The 20,684-nt window shown below is 27.7% G+C and overlaps 2 protein-coding genes across 3 annotated transcripts in view; one reads left to right on the top strand and one right to left on the bottom strand.

The window, feature by feature from the left end:
- Positions 1-20,684, bottom strand: part of LOC142325835 (retinol dehydrogenase 14-like) — a 69,203-nt gene that overhangs the window by 4,304 nt on the left and 44,215 nt on the right. The window lies entirely within an intron of this gene.
- Positions 10,478-19,732, top strand: LOC142324749 (uncharacterized). Its single transcript, XM_075365687.1, has 4 exons — positions 10,478-10,675; positions 13,037-13,162; positions 16,798-17,000; positions 19,491-19,732. The coding sequence occupies exons 1-4, from the start codon at positions 10,582-10,584 to the stop codon at positions 19,578-19,580; spliced, it is 513 nt and encodes a 170-aa protein (XP_075221802.1). The 5' UTR covers positions 10,478-10,581; the 3' UTR covers positions 19,581-19,732.

Genomic DNA, 20,684 nt, shown 5'->3' with positions numbered 1-20,684 from the left:
GTTAAAATCTGTAAAATTTATAATTTTGCATGGCCATACCTGTGTTAGAATAATTTCGCTGTTGTTTTTCTTTTATAAATAGCCTCAGGCACATCCCGAATTAATGCCCAACAGTAATCGGCTAGCATGTTAGTATTCCATTTCCCTTTATATCAGCTTTCCATCACTGAAATGTCTTGGTGGAAATGTTCACAGTGTTCGTTACTTGCATCTCTGAGGTTTTCCGGAAAAAATCCAGATGTGAGTGCAGGAAATGTATTTTCAAAGACATATTACATCCCAATTGCCAAGAAAACTTTTGCAAATGTCTTTAAATGAAGCCCATGCTGCACTTTCTACATTATTTAACATTGAGTTAATACATCATCTTTGACCAACTGTTTTATTTGAGGACCAACAATTATTCCTTCTTTAATTTTTCCTTCACTTACATTCTACCTGATGTACAAAAATCTGGGACTATTCTTCTTAATTGCTTTTACAAAATTTTTCATTAGTCCTAGCTTGATATGGAGAGGGGGTAAAAATACTTTTTTAGGTTCAATTACCAGCTCATGAATAATATTTTTCTCATTTGGAGTTAAGTTGTCTCGTTTCTTCCATTCTTTGGTAATATAATGTTTATCCCTAGCACGACTGACCCATTCACAAACAAAACACATGTACTTAGTATAGCCTAATTGCATGTCAAACAAAATAGCTGTAACTTTCAAATCACCCCATATGTTCCAGCTATGTTTTTTACAATTTATTTTTACAAGAACATCTTTCATCACATTGTATGCCTCTTTCAAATTAATATCATATGCAATTGGAAACAAGGGATATTTGTTACTGTTGTCTAGTAAAACCACTTTTAATATACTTGTACGAATCTATGAAAAGGTGCCAGTCCTCAGATTTATGAACTTGTAAAGTTCATAAATCATAAGTTTGAGAAAGTTCTTTTTTTAAGCTTCAAAAGCCCAAAATTTTTGTATTTTTTTAAGTAAATTCCAACCTTGTAGTCTTGATCCCAACAGTTCAGCTTGATTTTTTGATAAATTTAACTCCCTAACCAAGTCATTTAATTCACCTTGTGATATAAGATGTGGCTTACTGGAAGATAATTCAAAATCATAATCATTGTTATCTTCTTCAGTACTGCCTGATTCTTCATCCCTGCTTTTGAAACAAACATTCACAGGTGGCTCAGGAACTGGAATAATTTCACTGTGAAGTACAGGCCTGATTGCAGATTTAAATGAAGGATATTTTAGAGTATGTCTAGATTTTTTAGAAATTCCAGACATATTTGTTAAATAAAAGTAACAATTGGTTACATGATCCTTTGGTTCACGCTAAACCATAGGTATACTAAATGGCAAAGCCTTCTGTTTACTTTTCAGCCATCCTCTTAAATATACAGAACAATTAATGCATACTATATGAGGAGCCCATGTCTTATCCTGATCACCAATTTTACACTGGAAGTACAAATGATATGTTTTTTTAATTAAAGGTGTAATGTTTTTTCTATCTGATTTTACGGTAAACTCACCACTTACATAACAAAGGGCATCCACATAATTTACACAATTTCGAGGCATTTTGACACTGCACTTTTAACAAGACAGTACTACGCCCAAAATTAATTCATTCCCAAATCCAGTGCTTAATACAAACAACACAGCTGTGTTTTCAGCTACATGTTTTGACCTGCACAGACATGATTAATCTTGTCCATGAAGGCTCACTCTTTAGTATTAGATATGATATCATATGCGACTATGATGTGATTTAATTCTTTGTCTAGTATTGTTTATTTATAGCTTACAAATTATGTTAACAAAGTTTAACAATAAAAAATAAACTAACAAAATACAATATAGGAGCTTAAAATGATAACTATACATTGAAAATAAAAAAAACCCTTTAAATAAAATTTTTCAAAAATGTTAGGTGATAGAAAGATTCTGAGTTCACATTCATTTTCAGAATCAATAACAGATTAAAATCATATATCGCATGTTAGGAAACAAAAATTATGATTATCAGTGTTATCTGTAAACTTTTCGTTGCTACTATTTATTTTAAAAATAGTTTTAATTATTATATTCCCTTTTTATAAATATTATATAAAGTGGCTCATACGTGTGCACAGGTTATCCTTTGTGGGTATTACGTTTGCTAATTATAATCAATCTCTGTCAAATTTAAGACTAAGAAAAGTAAAAACTGAATTAAAGGATACAAAGACATTGATGTCATTCCAGTTAAAGTAGAAAAAACAATTGAAAGCGTATGAAAAATCCGTTTAAAATGACTATTAAATATGAAATGATACATGCTTCAAATTTTTCATAAATCAGATCTGTTTTTGTTAAAACATAGATGTGTATGAAGTATCATTTTTTAGGTAGATTTCATAAGAAAGCTACCTATTGTAATGGGTACCATGATTCGACTTCTGGAAAATTTTGACATATCTTCGCGTTTCACATCCCCCAGACTCCAAAACCAACGTCAGTCCAAAAGTTTATACTTACACAGTAACTGCCTTAATTTTGTGCCAATCACTTTCAAATTGATACATAAACCCAAAATGTCGGTCCAGTTTGTTAATGAGCAAAATCGAACTATGGGGAAGAAAATGGGAGGAGCTTTTAAAAAAAAATAAAATATGGTTATAACTTTCTTATTAAGTAAAATATTGAATTCGTTTAAAGTTCCTTTTTTCTTTGGATAAGGGCCTAAAAGTTATTTAAGTAAAGTTTATTTATATCACCAACCATTGGCCCAGGGTGGAAAAAATGGGGTTTTGAAGACAAAAAAATCATACCTCCCTTAAAGGCACAATATTGAATCGGTTTAAAGTGGTCATTAGTCCTCTAAACATTACCTAAAACTTTTGTCTGAAACAATTTTTGATATGATCCTTACATCTCGATTCCCCCCCGAGGGAAGAAAATCGCGCCTCGTAGCGTGTCCGGTCGCTACACCACCCCCTCCGTGATCAATCCTTATAGCAAGGGATAACCAAAATGTTGCTGGAATTATAAGGTGGGACTTGTCATATGCTAAACATGTGAAACGTTTTTTTCACATGCAGCCGTTATCATATTGAATAAGTTTGATGTTTTTCTTAACTTTGAAGTGGAAATATTTTTTATTATTATACCAGTGAAATCTACCTCCATCTTTCGGCATGCTGAAAGGGATTTTTTTTGGTGTAGAAAATGTCATAGTTAATGTTGGCTGATAGAGAAATTGGTCTTTTGAGAGCATGAAAAGAAAAAAATTGTCCTTATCTTCCTTATCATGTGTTTTTTATAAGCTTTTATTTAACTTGCTTTAGTTATAATCAAATCTTGCAACTGATATATCTTTTGATCTATCGTATGAAAATCAATGAAATTTGATTCACGTATGTAACTTCGATGACAATATAATACTACGGTGTTAGAATTTGAATATGACCCACCCCTAGCCCCAACGTGCTACCCCTTCGCTAAATTCATGCATGTTGCTGAATTTATTTACATGTTTAATTCTCATGATCTATCGTATGAAAATGATTGAAATTTGGTACACGTATGTAACTTCGATGTGTAAAAATAAATATTTTTTTGGATGTAAAAAGTTTATTGTTCATTAAGACTAAAAAGTAAAAAATAATAAAAAAATACAAAAAAATTACAAAAATATATTTGACATATAAAAAATTATTTTTTAAAAAAGCTTTTATTTAACTAATATTAATATTAACATTAATATTTATTTTTTAGAAAAATTATATATTTTAATAATACAGTAAATATAAAGATATTGTATCAGATAAATTGCACACATCAGATAAATTCTTGATTTTGCATAAATAATTTAAAATTTTTTTTAAACTCTTTTTATTAAACTAAATTTTTTTTAAACTCTTTGATCAAATTATTTTCCTCTTCTGAGGAGATGCAATATTTCTTAACAAAAAGGGGTACATAATTTCTAAATGTTTGTAAAATGAGGTATATATATGTTCCAAGCTTTTTTCGCAGAAAAATATTGTTCATTACAAAGCCAGTCCTAGTAATAAAAGAGTGAAATGTTACTTTGTTACTTATAGTACTAATGAAGAATATTTCACCACCATTTTATTAATTCAACATTATATTTAGCTCTGTGAAACCACTTCACTCATCTGATTCTTAAAAAAGAATAGGATAGATTACCGAGGTTGAAAATTACTCCCTTTTTTGGGAGTGAATGTCTCATCTCATGTCAAGTTGCCTACTACAGATCAGTTGTTGCCATTAAACAGACAATAATCTTATATATTTTATTATTAAAACATAAAAGAAAGATTCAGTTAGAAGTATAAGAAAATGCGGTACTTAAGTATTAACGCCACTGCAGCTACAGCTTTATTTAAAAACAAAGTAGTAAATCGGATTTTGGTGGAAAATGAAGTCTCTTTATTAATTTTAATAAATGGTTATTTATATTTATTTATTTTATAAATATAATTTAACCAAACTTAACCTACGCTCGCTAACCTTGACTAATTAACACCGTAATTTTTTGAGTATTTATTTAATAAATTCAGTAATTATTGCAATTATTTATTATTTAAATAATCAAAACACTCCTGTTAAAAAATAAATAAATAACCATTTATTAAAATTAATAAAGAGACTGTTTTGAATCTATGTTAAACTCTATATTGGCCCATTTTCCACTGAAATCTGATTGACTACTGTGTTTTTAAATAAAGCTGTAGCTGCGGTGGCGTTAATACGTAAGTACCGAAAATGCAATTTGATATTTACTGAGAAGTAAGCATAATTTTAGTACAACTTAAACGAACTCTTTTCTTGGTCATGATAGCAAAGTTTGTATTTGTGAAAAACAAAGTGAAGATAGTGCATCTGGTTCAAATTTTATTTAAAACAAAAATAATAATAATAATAAATTAGTAACTCACATCATCAGTAAAGAAGGTATGAATAAATATGAGAAATAAGAATAAAAAATTGCAGGGAATTGAAGGGAAAATTTGGGAACAATCCAAAAAGAGAAAATAAATATGTTAAGATTTTCTGATTATATTGCTCTTTTGGGAGAAATAAAAATAATTTTTAATAAATACAAAATGGCCGGTTTTTATTTTTTGGAGACAAATTCATTTTCAAAACAAACAAAATTAAAAACATATATCATTTGTTGAAATGTGTCTGAAAGAAGATAACAAGCAATTAAAATTAAAACAGGAAAATAATACACCAGAAGTTAAATTTTATTATTTAGGTAGGAAAATTGCAAAGGATGGACAACAATGGTAAACATGAAACAAACTGTTACATACAAGGAGAGCTTTCAAGAAAAAATCTGCTCGTATCAAATAAAACAGATTTAAAATTTAAAAAAAATTCTTGAAGGTATTTATGCAGATGGTACATTTTATTCAAATGAAACATGAACAATAGGAAAAGCAGAAACGGAAAGAATAGATGACTTTGAAACGTTTATTACAATTAGATGTTGAAAATCATGTGGATTGATAAATGAAATGATAAAGTCTGAAGTGTGTTAGTTAATTTGGTAATGGAAAAAGTAAAACCTGTAAAAGAAAACAAATATTTGAATATAAAACATGATGATTGAGGATAAAAGGAACAATAAGTATATTGAGGTTGGAAGACTAGCAGTGTGCACAAGTAATGGAGTATATAAACAAATCAACTAACTGATGACTCAAAAAAAAAAAAAAAAAAACTAACCAATATCAAAACATAAATATTGATATTAATTATTTCAAATAATATTTGCTTATTATTTGTTCAAATATTTTTAAAGTTGAGCAGAAATGTAGTTTTAGTAAATAATCCTTCAAGATATAAATTAAAAGTATAATGCGGTTAATAAATGTTAATACTATAACAATTTAAAGTAGAAAACATGGCTTCTATTACTGTTGCTATAGTATAATCAGAGCTGTGGTGTTATATAACGTTGTATAGCCAAAACCCTTGTTTTACATAAAATGAAAACAATTGACAGTGACAAATTTCATAAAAAGCCAAACATTATTATTTAATGTAATGGAAATAATTATGCAGCGTTATATTACAAGTAACATAATTTTAAGAGAATATGAAAAAAAAAATGAATTAAAACAAATAAAATTATTCATTTACGTACATATACAGTATGTTTTTACATCACAACCTACAAAACACAGGTACACCTGTATTTAAACACACTAAACAAGTGTACACATGTTACATATTGTTACGTAATTAATTACATTTTATTCCATAAACAATTCAACAAAATATGCTATTGAGAATAATTTGATTTTATATATATTTATTTTTCAATAAAAAACAGTATTTAATAAAAAGACATTTTTATTACTGTTATTTTAATAAATTTAATTACTTATTTAAATAGATGTAATCTTCAAAATATTCAGCTTTAAAATGTATGAGAGCAAAAAACTTTTTGCAAACTCAATGAATTGGACTTAAAAATATCACTGTTAACTGGAGTTTCTATCATCAAAAACACAAACATTATTTACATAATTAAATAGTTCACTATTAAAAATGCTTTATTTAACTACAATTCACATAATGTCATGAAAAGTAACTCATGATGTACAGAAAAATTTACTCGATTGTTTTAACTGAAGTCCACAAATAAAAGTTAAAAAAATAGCTTCAGAAATACATAAATGTTTAAGAGCCAATTAAAAATTAAACAATATAATTTTCTTACTTTTTCCAGAAGGTTGCTATGGCCTTCTTCAGATCATATAATTTAGGGAATAAATTGATTGATAAAATGATTAGTTAAGTTATTGAATTCAAGTTTTTAGGTTGTAATTTATCACCATTTATAGAAGCAAATTTTAAGAGAAAGATTAAGAAGTGTAATAAAATATGTGGCACTACTAAGAGAACCATAGTAAATTAAGTGAGGAAAGATATAATGATGATATTGTTTAAGATCATGGTACTACTTTAACGGTTTTTATAATGAGGCTTGGGTTTTGTTTTAGCTGGAGGAGGGGAAAGTTCTACTAGCCACTATCTGCCTGAACAGATGGTACTGTCGAGCTCTCATTAACTAAAACCTCTCCCCCTCATCCTCAAGATGCCAGATGGACCAAAGCTGGTATTATCCAGCGTTGTGAGTCTATCACAAGATCCATTCCAGTATATTGTTGAGGCACCTGCAGCAGGAGTCCTGCAGCCATCATCATAAGCAACTACTCTCACAAGCAGGGGCACCTATCTACTAATACTGCAGGCTGTCCTACCCTGGCACCTCCTCTTTTGACTTTATCGTCAGGATCACCATTTTCATTGCTGTTGACCAGATGTCTGGGCTATGTCTGATGTCTTCATAAAGATAAAGATGTTATAATTTGCTGGTGATGTAGTATTCTAGCTGAGAGTAAAAAAGATTTAGAAGACAAAATAAAAGGCATGGATGAGTCCTACACAAGAACTACCTCATGATAAAATAAACAAGAACAAAAAAAAAGTAATGAAATGTAGCAGAAATAATATAGATGGACCACTGAATGTTAAAATAGGAAGAGAAAAGATTATGGAGGTAGTAGAATTTTGTTATTTGGGAAGTAGAATTACTAAAGATGGACAAAGCAGTAGCGATATAAAATGCTGAATAGCAATGGCAAAACAAGCTTTCAGTCAAATATATAATTTGCTTAAATAAAAAATTAATTTAAATGTAATTTATATGAAAGTAAAACTTGGACAATCGGAGTACTTGAGAAGAAAAGATTAGAAGCTTTTGAAACGTGATGCTGTAGGAGAATGTTAAAAATCAGATGGGTGGATAAAGTGATAAATGAAGAGGTGTTGTGGCAAATTGATGAAGAAAGAAGCATTTGTAAAAATAGTTAAAAGAAGAGACAGACTTATAGGCCATATATTAAGAGATCCTGGAATAGCCGCTTTGATATTGGAAGGACAGGTAAATGGGAAAAACTGTGCAGACAGGCACTGTTTGGAATATGTAAAACAAATTGTTAGGGATATAGGGGGTATACCGAAATGAAATGACTGGCACTAGATAGGGAATTTTGGAGAGCTGCATTAAACCTGTCAAATGACTGAAGACAAAAAAAGTTAGGAAAAAATGGAGAGACCAAAATATTATGTAGATTAATTTTTAGTAAACTAAACATTCTAACTTATTTACATGTTTATATTTATGAATTTACCTTTGTAAAAAAAAAAAACAGTAAATATTTACTACTTCCAAGAATGAAACAAATTCCATATTTATCCAGTCAGACAACAGAAATAATTTTTACAACAGAGCACAGTACTTCCTTGTAATACACTAAGAAATGGCTTTATAATGCTTCTTTTGACAATTTTGCTTAATTATCAATCAATTCAAGTAAAATAAAGTTGAAGGATTTTCCAAAATTTGTATAACAGTTAATTTGATTTTTTTGCTTAAAAATCCATAATTCAACAATATACTGTCACCTCTTCCTTTCATTCAGAAGATTCTGGCCTCAAAACCCAATCAGGCTTGGGGATTAAAATAACCTATAAGTTTTATCTCATTTATGAATGTGCAATCTGGTAATAAATGAGATGAAATTATAATGAACTATGGTTGTGTGAAAGTTTATTGTTACTCAGGAAACTAAATAAATGAATCAATAGGCTGTGCTTTAATATTTTCATATTTTTTCAAATTCTAAAAAAAAACTAAATATTATAATATAGTACTACATAAAAGGAAATTTTATGTAAAAATTTTTTACTACATATAGAAACTTTCTTAGCTATGTATGCAAAAGGTATGGCGTGACAATCATCATTCTAATTTCATATCAGAAGTACATTCACTGGTAAAATTTGAGGGAGTTTCATTCATAGTTAAAGATTTAATTGTCTGAATAAAGTTAACTAACATTTTATAATATAAATTATAGAATTTAAACTACTGTACAAAGAACATATGCATTAATTTTTAAATGAATAAATAAATAAATTGATCTTTATTCTGATAGGGACATAATAATACATTAAATAGATTATGTGAATATAAGATAAATTATAAATTTAAAAGCAAATTATGAAATTATATTTACGTAAATGTTGAATGGGATGCAGATAAATAGAATTCTTTGTTTCTTTTTAATTAGTACGACTTAAAAATTCAATAGAATAATATTATTTATACAAAAGAAAAATGTTTTAATTGAATTTTAAATAAATTGGTGGGGGTTCTGCAATTTATTAAAAATTAAACAAAAGTATTTTAAGTCCTTTCCTCATATTGTGTTGCATAACACAAAAATGTTCTTGTCTGGTTTGGTAAAGGTGAATATTGCTATTTTTTAAGCGTAAGTTACAATTCTTTCTAGCAAAGATTGTACATTCAGAAATATAAACACCAAGGATAAATTAATATATTTGGTTTTTTAAATATTGCTCTACACGGTTCATACTTATAGGGGCCAGATAATGATTTAACAGCTCATTTTTGTACTTTAACTTATCCTGACTTTTTGGTGGAGCTCATAAGATGATATATTATTTCAAAATTGGACTATGTAGGCATTATAAATATTTAATAATGATGACAAATTTAGCATTTTATTGAGGCCTTTAATAGCAAAACAGTACAATTTTGTTACTAACAAAATTAATTTGATTATCCCACCAGAACTTGTCATCTAATAAAACACAGAAATCTTGCTTTGTGGGCAACAGAAAAAATGCTGTTTTTTATTATCTGGAATTTTCCCATTTTTGGAGTATGTTCTGCCTCCATTATGAGAAGCTTTATTATATTAAAATAAACAAACAAATCACGTATTCATTATAATTTTGCCCCAGATAACAAAATAAGTTAATTTTTTAATTTGTTCTAACGTTCATCTAAATCAATAAACTACTGAGCCAATCTATCTCAACTGATATCATGAAACAATTGAGAATACCTCAATTGACAGTGTTTTCAGATATTTTCACAAAAAAAGTATCTTTTTCTCTATGAGGCTGAAAATAATTCCATTGATATACTGGTCTCAATTAGGAAAGCATAATAAAGTAAGTTTTTAGTTAAAAACAATAAAAATAAAATTTATAAATCCTCAGTTTTTAGGAGTGTCAAATAAAGGGCTACTAAGTTTTAGTGTTTTAATTTTGTATGGACTTTAAAAAGTTAGAATTTAAAGAATATTTTAAAAAGTATTATTTTTTACTTTTAATAGCATTTCTTAAAATTCAATTTAATTTTTTTCAAGTTTATTTTATTTTGTTTAGAAGCGAATACAAAAACAAATATTAAAGAAACAAAGATGGTTAGCAACAAGCATGATGTAACAGCAAAAAAAAAAAAAAAGTAAGCCTTTATGTGCAGGTGTGACGGAAAAAACAGAACAGTAATGTTTGAAAATATGGAAAACCACATTTATCATAGGGACATCAGTTTACTATATAAGGATTTGTTCAGCATGTTAGGATCATTCTGCGTTACTTTCTAAACGTAATACATTATACAGAGGATTTTCCAGTTTTCAATATTCTTTTACTGTAACCTTGTCTAAAGATGATTTGTTCAAGAACGACCAGTGCATTTTTCTTTACATTACTACTTGGCATAATTCTGCCAACAACTGCAATGGATGTCAAGAAATGTAGAGGTCAGTAATTATTTAAAACTACCTACTTATTTTATAGTAATTGCAAAATTTATACGCAACACCTATATTTATTCTTTACTAATCATAAATATAGGTGCTGTATAAAATTCAGAACATTCTATATTATATTAAAGAATGTAATAATATTATCAAATTTATAAACATAGCAAAATCTCTCTGCTTATAATTTCACAAAATAAAAATCAAGAACAAGACAAAAATATATAGTTACAGTATATCTAATAATTATTTATCTTAATAAAAGAGAACACATGTGAAATCATTATTTCAGCAAGCATTTTATTTAATTTTAAATACTCATCATGCTCATTTCTGACTTATAATCAGTATACTTTACTTCTGATAAGTTAATATATTTCTAATAGTTAGTATGGTTTATTATTATAAAATAATAGATTAGCAAAATTTACAATTGTATTTAAATTTTTATTTGCATGTTTTATTTATTTTATATACATAATATTTAATAATTGTAGAATTATTTTTTTAAAACCAATTCTTTTAATAACCATACTCCTCTGTACCAATACAAATTAATTTATATTTAATAGATCAACCCGAAGTACAGAATTATTGAAATAGGATCATTACAGTTATGCAGTTATGTAACACTTCTGTTAAGAAGTGTTTTCATGAATTTGATTCGCATCATACATTATATAATATATATATATATATATATATAAAAATGTATATACAAAGTGTGTAAATATGAAACCAGAATTTTTGTATAGAAAATACACGTTTATTGTATGAAAATGATAAAAAATATTTTATTCGAAATAGTGTCCATCACTATTTATACATTTCTCCCACCTTTCTGACAATTTATGAATGCCACGCCAAAAAAAAAGTTATTTTTTTGAGGCAAACCAGTCATCGAGCCATTTTCGTACACTTTCATGAGAAGTGAAGCGCTACTCAGCAAGTGCGTGTCCCATCCATGAAAATAAATAGTAGTCGGACAGAGCCAAGTCAGGTGAGTAAGCCGCATGCGAAAGTATTTCAACTGAATGTCACAACTGTTTCCTTGATCTGTTATGTTGTACTGCTGCATGTGATAGTGCATTATCATGAAAAAAAAAATCACTTTGTGTAGCCTTTTTTTATATTCTGGTCATTTTTCAAGCAATTTGGCCTTTCCATAGCGATTTGGCCTTAGGAATTAATGATGTATTATTTTTATGTTGTATGGAAGAAGTGTAGTTATCAGATTTTGCACATTATTAGAAATTAAATACTTGAGACATAGAAGTACCTGAGATACCTTATCAAAGAAAGCAATTTCATATATATGTGAGAACTACTGCAGTATATATTAACATATTATGCTTCTAAGTTATAGCAGAATAATATTTATATTTATAAGAGAATGTAATGACAGGTAGAAAATATTCTTCATTTATTATCTATTATTCATAATTTTTAATTTGTATTGGAAGAAGCAGCAAAGAAATATACTTTGAATACTCAAAGAAAACTTTGAGTATTAGAAACCGTACAAGAAACCAAACTCATATTTTTTATTAAAACTAGGAATTAATTATTAGAAGTAACCAGTTGTATGAATTATTGGTAAAGGAGAAATTAAATCTGAAAATAAAATAAATGTAGTGTGACAAAAAGGAAAATAAAAAGAAATTAAATATTAAAACAAGAGAACATAATTCTGCTTTCTAGATCATTTAATTTTTTTTTCTATTTAATCTTACAACACATTAAATGAATGAACACAACCTATAATGAATTTATAATTCAATTACATACTTAAGAGGTTTCCTAATCTCTTACAGATGGGCATCATTAGCAAAACTGGTCATCGTTAAAAACAGAAACTCCACTGAAGTGCTAATAATTAATTCAAAAAGGTTTTCAAAGGAAGAAGTACAATTTATTTAAAAGTGACTTATTTAACGTAACAATTATAAGACATTACGTTTTGTTATGCAGTTAAATGAACAATAAAAGACACCGTAAGCGAAAATTCCACAGTATGCAATTATAAATACAAAGTAAAAATTTGAAATACGCGGAAAAATAATACTGTTAATCCTTAATAATTAATTTCTAACCAAATAAGAATGAGTCATTTTGTAATACTATTAATTATTATAAGATTAAGTACTAAAAGAATAAGGCTCTTTGTGTGAAACTACGTTATACAGCAAAGACAAAAACCAGAATATTAAAATTAAAAAATATAGTAGGGAGGTTTTTAAATATAATTTTATATTTCTTTAATGTATGATAATTTATATTTAGTAATATTTAATACATATTTATATTAATAATATTATTTAATACATATACTAATATTTGGATTCTATTTTGATTAAACAGCTGGTGCTATAAGACCACGGAAAGTAACAACTAATGTTAATTGTAATAAATGGGAAAAAAAAGCTGGTATCATATGCACCTTGAAGAGGGACACTACGGTTACTCTTACTATTGAGTTTGAAACTAGTAAGTGGCTTCCTTATTAAAATAAAATCAACTGAAATTATAATAAATTATTTATTACCAATTGAATAAGAATTTTATACTAGTTTGTCCAGGAAAGAAAATTCCCAAAAACTGTAGAGATGACTTTTTTATCTGTTCTAATTCTTAAAAAAATTATTATTCTTAAAAATTAGTTTCAAACTTTGTTAGCCCATGTAATTTTCAATCTATCTTTAGCTTTTCTATCTATATGTAGCTTTTATCTATCTTTAAAAATAAAATTCTGTCTTATGAATGAATCTATTCCATTTTGCAGTCAATATTTCTTTTAAATAGTTTTATTTTAGTTTCATGTAAAGCATCAATACCATCAACTTATAATATTAAGATGTTAAGATAAGAATCTTGGATTTTCATTTTACTGTCATCTATATCCTTGTCTTAGTTCTTTACACACTTTTCTTCATTTCTACTCTAATTACAGCTACTTGATTTTGTTATATAATTTATAAATAACATTTTCCCCCTCTTTTTAAATTTTATATTCCACAAAATTTTAAATATTGTATTTCATCCCATATTATAAAATGTCTTCAAAAAAGTAAAAATAGTATAAGTATTCAAAAAAATCAAATTGTAAAATAAATGTAAATAATTGTAATAAATGTAAAGTACAATATGTAAAATGATACTATGATGAAACAATGTTTCAAAATTTGTTTTTCTTCAGTCTGTTTTACAAAATTAATCCTAGGGTACAGATATGTTTTTGGAACTCAAATTGGTTTTAATTAAAATGTCTTTCTAAGACTGAAAATAGCAACATTCTGTGATTGTTATTTCCATGAGTCAGATGAATGCCATGACTGTATTTAAAATTTATTATGATTTATTATGTATTTAAAATTTATTATTTATTACAAAATTTATTATGTTAAAAAAATAACTGACCATATAAAATTTAATTTTAGTCAAAATTTATTTCTAACTTGAATATTGGTAAAACAATAGCAGTCAAAGAATGATTTTTGTATAAATTTTACATGGATTTAACACACAAGACAGTTTCCTTAAACTGTCTTGTATACTAACACACCGTTTAAGATTTACTGCTTGGAAAATCTTACATATTATGAATACTATGAGCAATTATTACTGCTGATATTATTAATACTAAGAACAAAATTCAGAGCCATGGTACAATAGCCTGCAATACTAGCTTCTACTGATCAGTTAAGTCCTACATAATAATTATTATAATTAAAACAACTATCCTTAACTGCCTAACCAACTTGTGCACTAGATATTATGGTGGTTCCTCATTCAACTGTTTAGGTTTAATTCCCAGCCAGGGGCCAGAACATTTCATCATTATTCAAAAATGAAACAAGCTAGTGCATTTGATAAAATCTTGTATTCATTTAATTAGTAGATAAATATGCAATCTGCTTAGATGCAGAAGTTGAAATTTTATCTGTTCCCTTCTGTTACTTTGCAACTGAAAAAAGTAGTTTTGCTACTTTTTTAACTTGCTAAATTGTGTACTAATCAGACAAACAAACTATAAACTAATTTTAAGAGTATTTAATTTAATTGTGAATAAAATACAACTTAATTAAAAACATTTTCAGGATTTCTGAGATCCTTTTTGCAAACAAAATTTTTTTTAGAAGACTGCTCATTCTGGTTATATTCAACCATAACATTTGAAAATATATAAAAGTCCAAAATATTTACAACAACTTTTGTAGGAATTGACGTTATACCTTTCTAAGGTGAATAGACCAGTTTTTATTATGTTTTATGTTTATAAGACAGGTTTATAAGACAGTTAATGTAGAGGGACTACACCAAAAAAACAAGAATTAATTATTTTATTTTATTTAAGATAACACCTTGAAAACATCAATCCTCTACAAATTACTGTCTATTAGATGAAATGCACTTGTTCCAATGGTTTTTCCACTGTTTGAAACATTTTTTATATTGTTTGTACTAATGCTGTTAAAGCCTCCAGCAATTTTTTTTAACCTCTTGTAGGTCCTGAAAATGCTCTCCCTTTAGGTTTTTCTTTATTCTTGGGAATAAGGAGAAGTTGCAGGGGGCTAGTAAGGGGGATGAGAAACTGTTATATCGTTTTTCATCAAAAACTTGTGGATTTTCAACACTGTGTGCGCAACACATTATGATATATCAGCCAGTCCCTTGATTGCCACAACTCAGGTAATTTTTTCTCACTGCCTCACAAAATCGCTTCAGCACTTACAAATAGTAATGCTAATTCACTGTGGTGCCCTGAAGAACAAATTCAGTGTAAAAAACTCCTTTGATATCAAAAAACAAACCATCATGCATTTCACATTTGATTTCACTTGCCGTGCTTTTTTTTGGCCTGGGCAATGAAGCTGCCTTCTGACTGCTGTTTTTTTCAGGGTCAAAGCCGTCATACAAAGATTTATCCCCTATTATTACTTTTGACAAAAAATCCAGGTCAGTTTGTGCCTGTTTTTTTCAATTCCTACCAAAATTTCTGATGGTTATTCATCTGGTCATTGTAAAGCAGTCAAACAGTTCAAATCTTCATTTAGGATTCCTTGGCATGAACTCCAGGAATTCCAGTTATTTCCTTCAATTTGTTGACTGTTCTGTGATGATCAAACATGATAGCATCACATACTTTTTAACATTTTCGTTTCTTCTAGACATTGAAGGGGTTAATCTACGAAAGGCCACTTTTGAATCAGGCAAACTACTCATAAATTCTTGCCTGCTTTATAGTTTTCTGATGTACTGAAACTGTTTCTGCCGCTGTATTCTTTAACAGGAAACAAAACTTGATGTTGAAAAGTTGTCCTTAAAGTTTGTCATCGCAAAATTGCTGAGAGCATTGGGAGGGGTTTAAGAAAATAATTAATCTGTCTGCTGCAATGTTTTTCATGAACGCTACCTAGCCAACTGAGCAGAGAGTGTCTAGTAAACATACCTAGCAGGAGAGGGCAGCACTGTCAGTCCACTTATATACAGAGAATGATTCTCTTTTTTTTTGGTATTTTCTTCATACTGAAAAAAATTCATACATATGCATCCTTTAAATAAACTATTCATATTCACTCACTGTCTTTCAATAAATATGACTGTTACTATTATTTCAGATATTTCTTTTGAAAGTTGTATCCATTTCAAGTTAATAAAATAATCTGATATTTTTTACAATTAATTTTAATGCATAATTAAAAGTATATATAAATTTGTCATTTAAAACTATAATAAATTTTAAATAAAGTACTTACTATACACATCACATATATCTGTTGCTTTACGCATTAAGTGTTAGTATGTTAAATGTTAAGTGAAATGATCCATTTGAAATGAATCTCAGCATGCTGTGGTTTGCACAACTATGAATAGTTAGTTCATATTTTCTGCAAGAAAAATCTTTCTAATCTAAAGAATTTTTCCCCTTCCACAAAGAATTCCAGAAATAGAAATGTAAGAGTTCAGTACAGTTTTACAGTTACTTCAGTTTGAATGGTACTGTCATAAATACTCATAATTACACTAAGAATCAATCAAAATTTATCTTTGCCATAGTAACATTACACTTGTAGAAAAGTGATCTATTAAAATGTTCTCTAAATTTTCATTTTATTTTTCAGAGGATAAAATTAGCTTTATAGAAACCAGAGGAATTCTTGAAAATTCTCATTATGGTATATATCCTGTCCAGTTAAATGAAAAATTCATTCTACGTTTAGACGAGGTATATTTACCTAATGGCGATAAAGCACTATTGCCATTGGCGTCAGGAGAAACTTTTACCTACAAGGATTCATTTGACGTCACAAAAAATTATCCTGAGGTATGTACTCTGCTAAAATATATTTTATAGTGGAATGGTGTAATATCTATAAACTGTGACAAAAAAAAAATGCTGGTAGTAAATTAGCAAACTTGGTACTGAGTGTGTAATAGAAGAATACATATATTTGTGTGTCTGATGAAGAGACTTTATAATAAACAAGAAAATAAATGTTTCAAATGTATTTTAATAAAAAGCTGGTTGAAATATAAAGAAAGAAGAATACTCTGGTAAGGTAAAAAAATATGAAAAGGAAGCTCTGATTCAAAAAAAGGGAAGTTAGGTCTCACTGCTTTTAAATTTATAGAAGAATCAATAGAGGTATTTTGAAAAAAAAGAATGTAGTCAGAAATGCTTTTGTATCTATGAAATATCTTAGATCTTACAAATTTCATTCTAAACATTATGTAGCCTATCCAAAAAAATTACAATGAAATTTCAAACTGTATGATAAGAGTCTCACAGATAAAATGAAACTGATATCAAAACAGGTGAGAAATTAAATTTCTATTATCAAAATCTGTTATTAATTTAGAATTTTGTTTAAAAAAAAATAAATGCTAAATATATAGACAATAGATATACAATAGTAGATAATAAAAAATGTTCAAGCGTTTCATATAATAACAAAACATAGAAAAATTTGTTACAAAACTCTTACTGGCCCGATTTCATTTATTAAACAAACTCATATAATTAGCAGGGGTAGTATAAAGTCACTGTCACAATTTTTATTAAAGTTGACAATTATAAATTTGCTGTCACAAATTTATCATCTATTAGCGTTTATACGCATGTTGACTTATTAGTGTTTCAACATCTTTTCTTCAATTACATATTTGTTTTGAAAGTAATATTTACCTATTATTTCACTACAATTCATCATATTGTCTTTATTTTAAATTTTAAACATTATTTCAACTTTTTAACTTTTCAACGTGATGAAAATTTGGTTTTTTCATTGAATGTATGTTTTAACGCAATGTATTTACTAAAGGATATAAATAGAAAAAAAACCAAGTAAATTTGTTTTGCATTACTTTCTTTCACATTTTGATCTTTTTTTAGAAACATGCATTGATTATTTGTTTATCTAGTCTTGCTTCTTTAATTACCGTACTTTTTATATATAAAAATACAATTTAGCGTAGTTTCTTTGACATTCTGAATGTGTTATGATAAAACGATGCAATCACATTACACATAATACATATCACATTTGCAGAAATAATACAATTCTTATGATTATTCGTCGTTTAATAAATGAAATCAGGCCGGTAAGAGTTTTGTTACAAATTTTTCAATTTTTGTTATTCACGTTATTTATTATCTATTATTGTATATCTATTGTCTATATATTTAACAAGCATTTTTTATAAACAAAATTCTAAATTAATAACAGATTTTTGATAATAGAAATGTAGTCTCTCACCCTTTTTTGATATCAGTATCATTTTGTTATTTGCAAGACTTTTACCATACAGTTTACAATTTCAATGTAATTTTTTTGGATACCACTGCATTTTGTTAGATTATTCTTTTATTTTTTTTTTATGAATAACCAATTGTTATCTTATGGATTATAATTAAATTTTATTGCCTTTCTAGAACAAACATACATTTTTTAAATTTCTTATTGTGTAGAATAGTGTACATAGTATAGTATAGTAGTGTACAATTTTTTGTACACAACCTAGTACTATCGAGTACTGCAACCTAGTGGCACGATTTGTACCACATTTCGCAACACTTTCCCACTGTTCATGTTTTATTAGCAATTTAACAGCTGTAATCTCTTGTAAACTAATAGAGTACTTTATTCTCTTTTTAATAAAATGATGGGAATTAAAGAAATTGATTCACCTTCAGTACTTTATATAAGAGCATTTACTATTAAAACATGCTGTACTATATTGTTTTTAATTCTATTATTTCAAGTACATTATCATTCAAGTTTTTTGAGAAAAAAGGGGTGACTTAATTCTAATCACACGGTTCATCAAATGAAAGAAAAAACCGTTGTCTAAAAAAATTTGAGGTATTTTTGGAAAGTATTCTTTATTAAAAATCTAATTGAACTGAAATATAACGTTTTCATGCTTATCTTTTAATTATTTCCCATTTTCATTTCACTTTTGGGTTAGCTCATCTTTAGAACAGTAAACATAGTTCGTTGTCTTTCCCATGCCTTACCTAGTATTCTGATATGATAGAATAAGTTACCTTGTCTGGAAATTTTTGGATTCAAATTCCAGTCAAGCTTGTCACTTTTTATAGACCACATATTTCCACACAACATAATAGCTAGAATGAAATGGGTATCAAGCCTAAGCTCCTGCCAAATCTCTCCTAATGAAACCCAGAGAATCTGGGAGAGTGTGGTTGGGTATAAACGATGAAAATAGCATTTTTTGTAAATATTATATTCTACTTGACAATGCCAAATAATTGCACAATGTTACAACTTGATATAAATGTTACTTGTTTCAGGGAAGATATTCTTTCCATTGGGGTTTGGAGGATGATTCAATCGATCAGGAAGTTTTATGTTTTGATTTGGAATTAGAAATTGTATCATAAATAAGCCATGCTTCTCATCAACCATTATCTTCTAGTATATCAAATTATTAAGTACATGTTTTCAGTGGTATGGCATGATGGGTTGTACAACTGATAATAAAAAATTATTTATGGATTTAAATAACAAGAAAAAATAAATTAATTAAAAAGTTGTTTCATTTTTTTTCTTATGAACCCCAAATTCAGATTATGATTATCATCAATTTCAAGAGCAATTGAAAAGAGTAGATTTTATGTAATTGTTTTACATCATTTTCATTTAATAGTGTTTTATGTTATGACCACCTGAAGAACAAGAGTATTGTTTATTACAAAATCAATACAGTATATTCTGGATAATCAGACCACTTTGGGACCGGGGCTAAGTAGCCCTATCAAGCGATATTAATGAAAAATGAGGAGCTGTGCACAAACAGGGTATACAGATGTATTCTAATTATTAAATTTGAATTCGTGATTTACTATTCTGAGTTTTATTTGTAATACTAAGATTACATGAATAAAACTATAAATTACATCATAATAAGAATTTAAATACTTTACTGTACAATAAGTGTCTAATAAAATACAATACATTATTTACTATCCTTTTAAATTACATATCTATATTTAAAAACAGGCCTACTACATTTAAAAAGAACCACTGTTCTGGTACAATGCATTACTGAATAGTTTTTGTAATCTTACATAATTAAAAAAAAACTAAGTGAAAATACAATTAATAAACAAAATAGAAGTACAAAATACAGTAATGATTGCTATTTATGATCAGTAAAATAAAAAAACTATTTTAATGTCTTACTTCTTTAAAATTTTGAAAAAAGTTTTTTATTTTGCTTTGTCGTCTACCTTTTAATACTTGGCATTCTACTAATTTTGCACAGACTCATAGTTCTTCTAGTGGGCTTCCTTCACTGCCATTCTTGTATAAAATATTGCTGAAGTTTGTCAATGAATTTTTTTGCAGTTGTGTAGATAGGCATTTGACATTGGGTTCGTCTTCATCTTATTCATTCTTGTGATTCATCAGGTGAATATTTATTTTATTTGAGGAACTTTAGAACTCTTCCAAGATTCGGCACTTGCCTTTTCACCGTGAGCTTC

Source organism: Lycorma delicatula, chromosome 5 (genome assembly GCF_047948215.1).
Source record: "Lycorma delicatula isolate Av1 chromosome 5, ASM4794821v1, whole genome shotgun sequence".
Lineage (NCBI taxonomy): Eukaryota > Metazoa > Arthropoda > Insecta > Hemiptera > Fulgoridae > Lycorma > Lycorma delicatula.
Note: the sequence above shows the minus strand (reverse complement) of the source record. Positions and strands in the feature narration are given on the sequence as shown.

What these genes read in the sequence shown, in the direction of transcription:
- LOC142324749 (XM_075365687.1), top strand. Translation starts at nt 10,582, where the DNA reads ATGATTTGTTCAAGAACGACCAGTGCATTTTTCTTTACATTACTACTT. An exon ending in GGATGTCAAGAAATGTAGAG is followed by an intron (nt 10,676 to 13,036) that starts GTCAGTAATTAT and finishes TTGATTAAACAG; the next exon opens with CTGGTGCTATAAGACCACGG. An exon ending in TCACAAAAAATTATCCTGAG is followed by an intron (nt 17,001 to 19,490) that starts GTATGTACTCTG and finishes TACTTGTTTCAG; the next exon opens with GGAAGATATTCTTTCCATTG.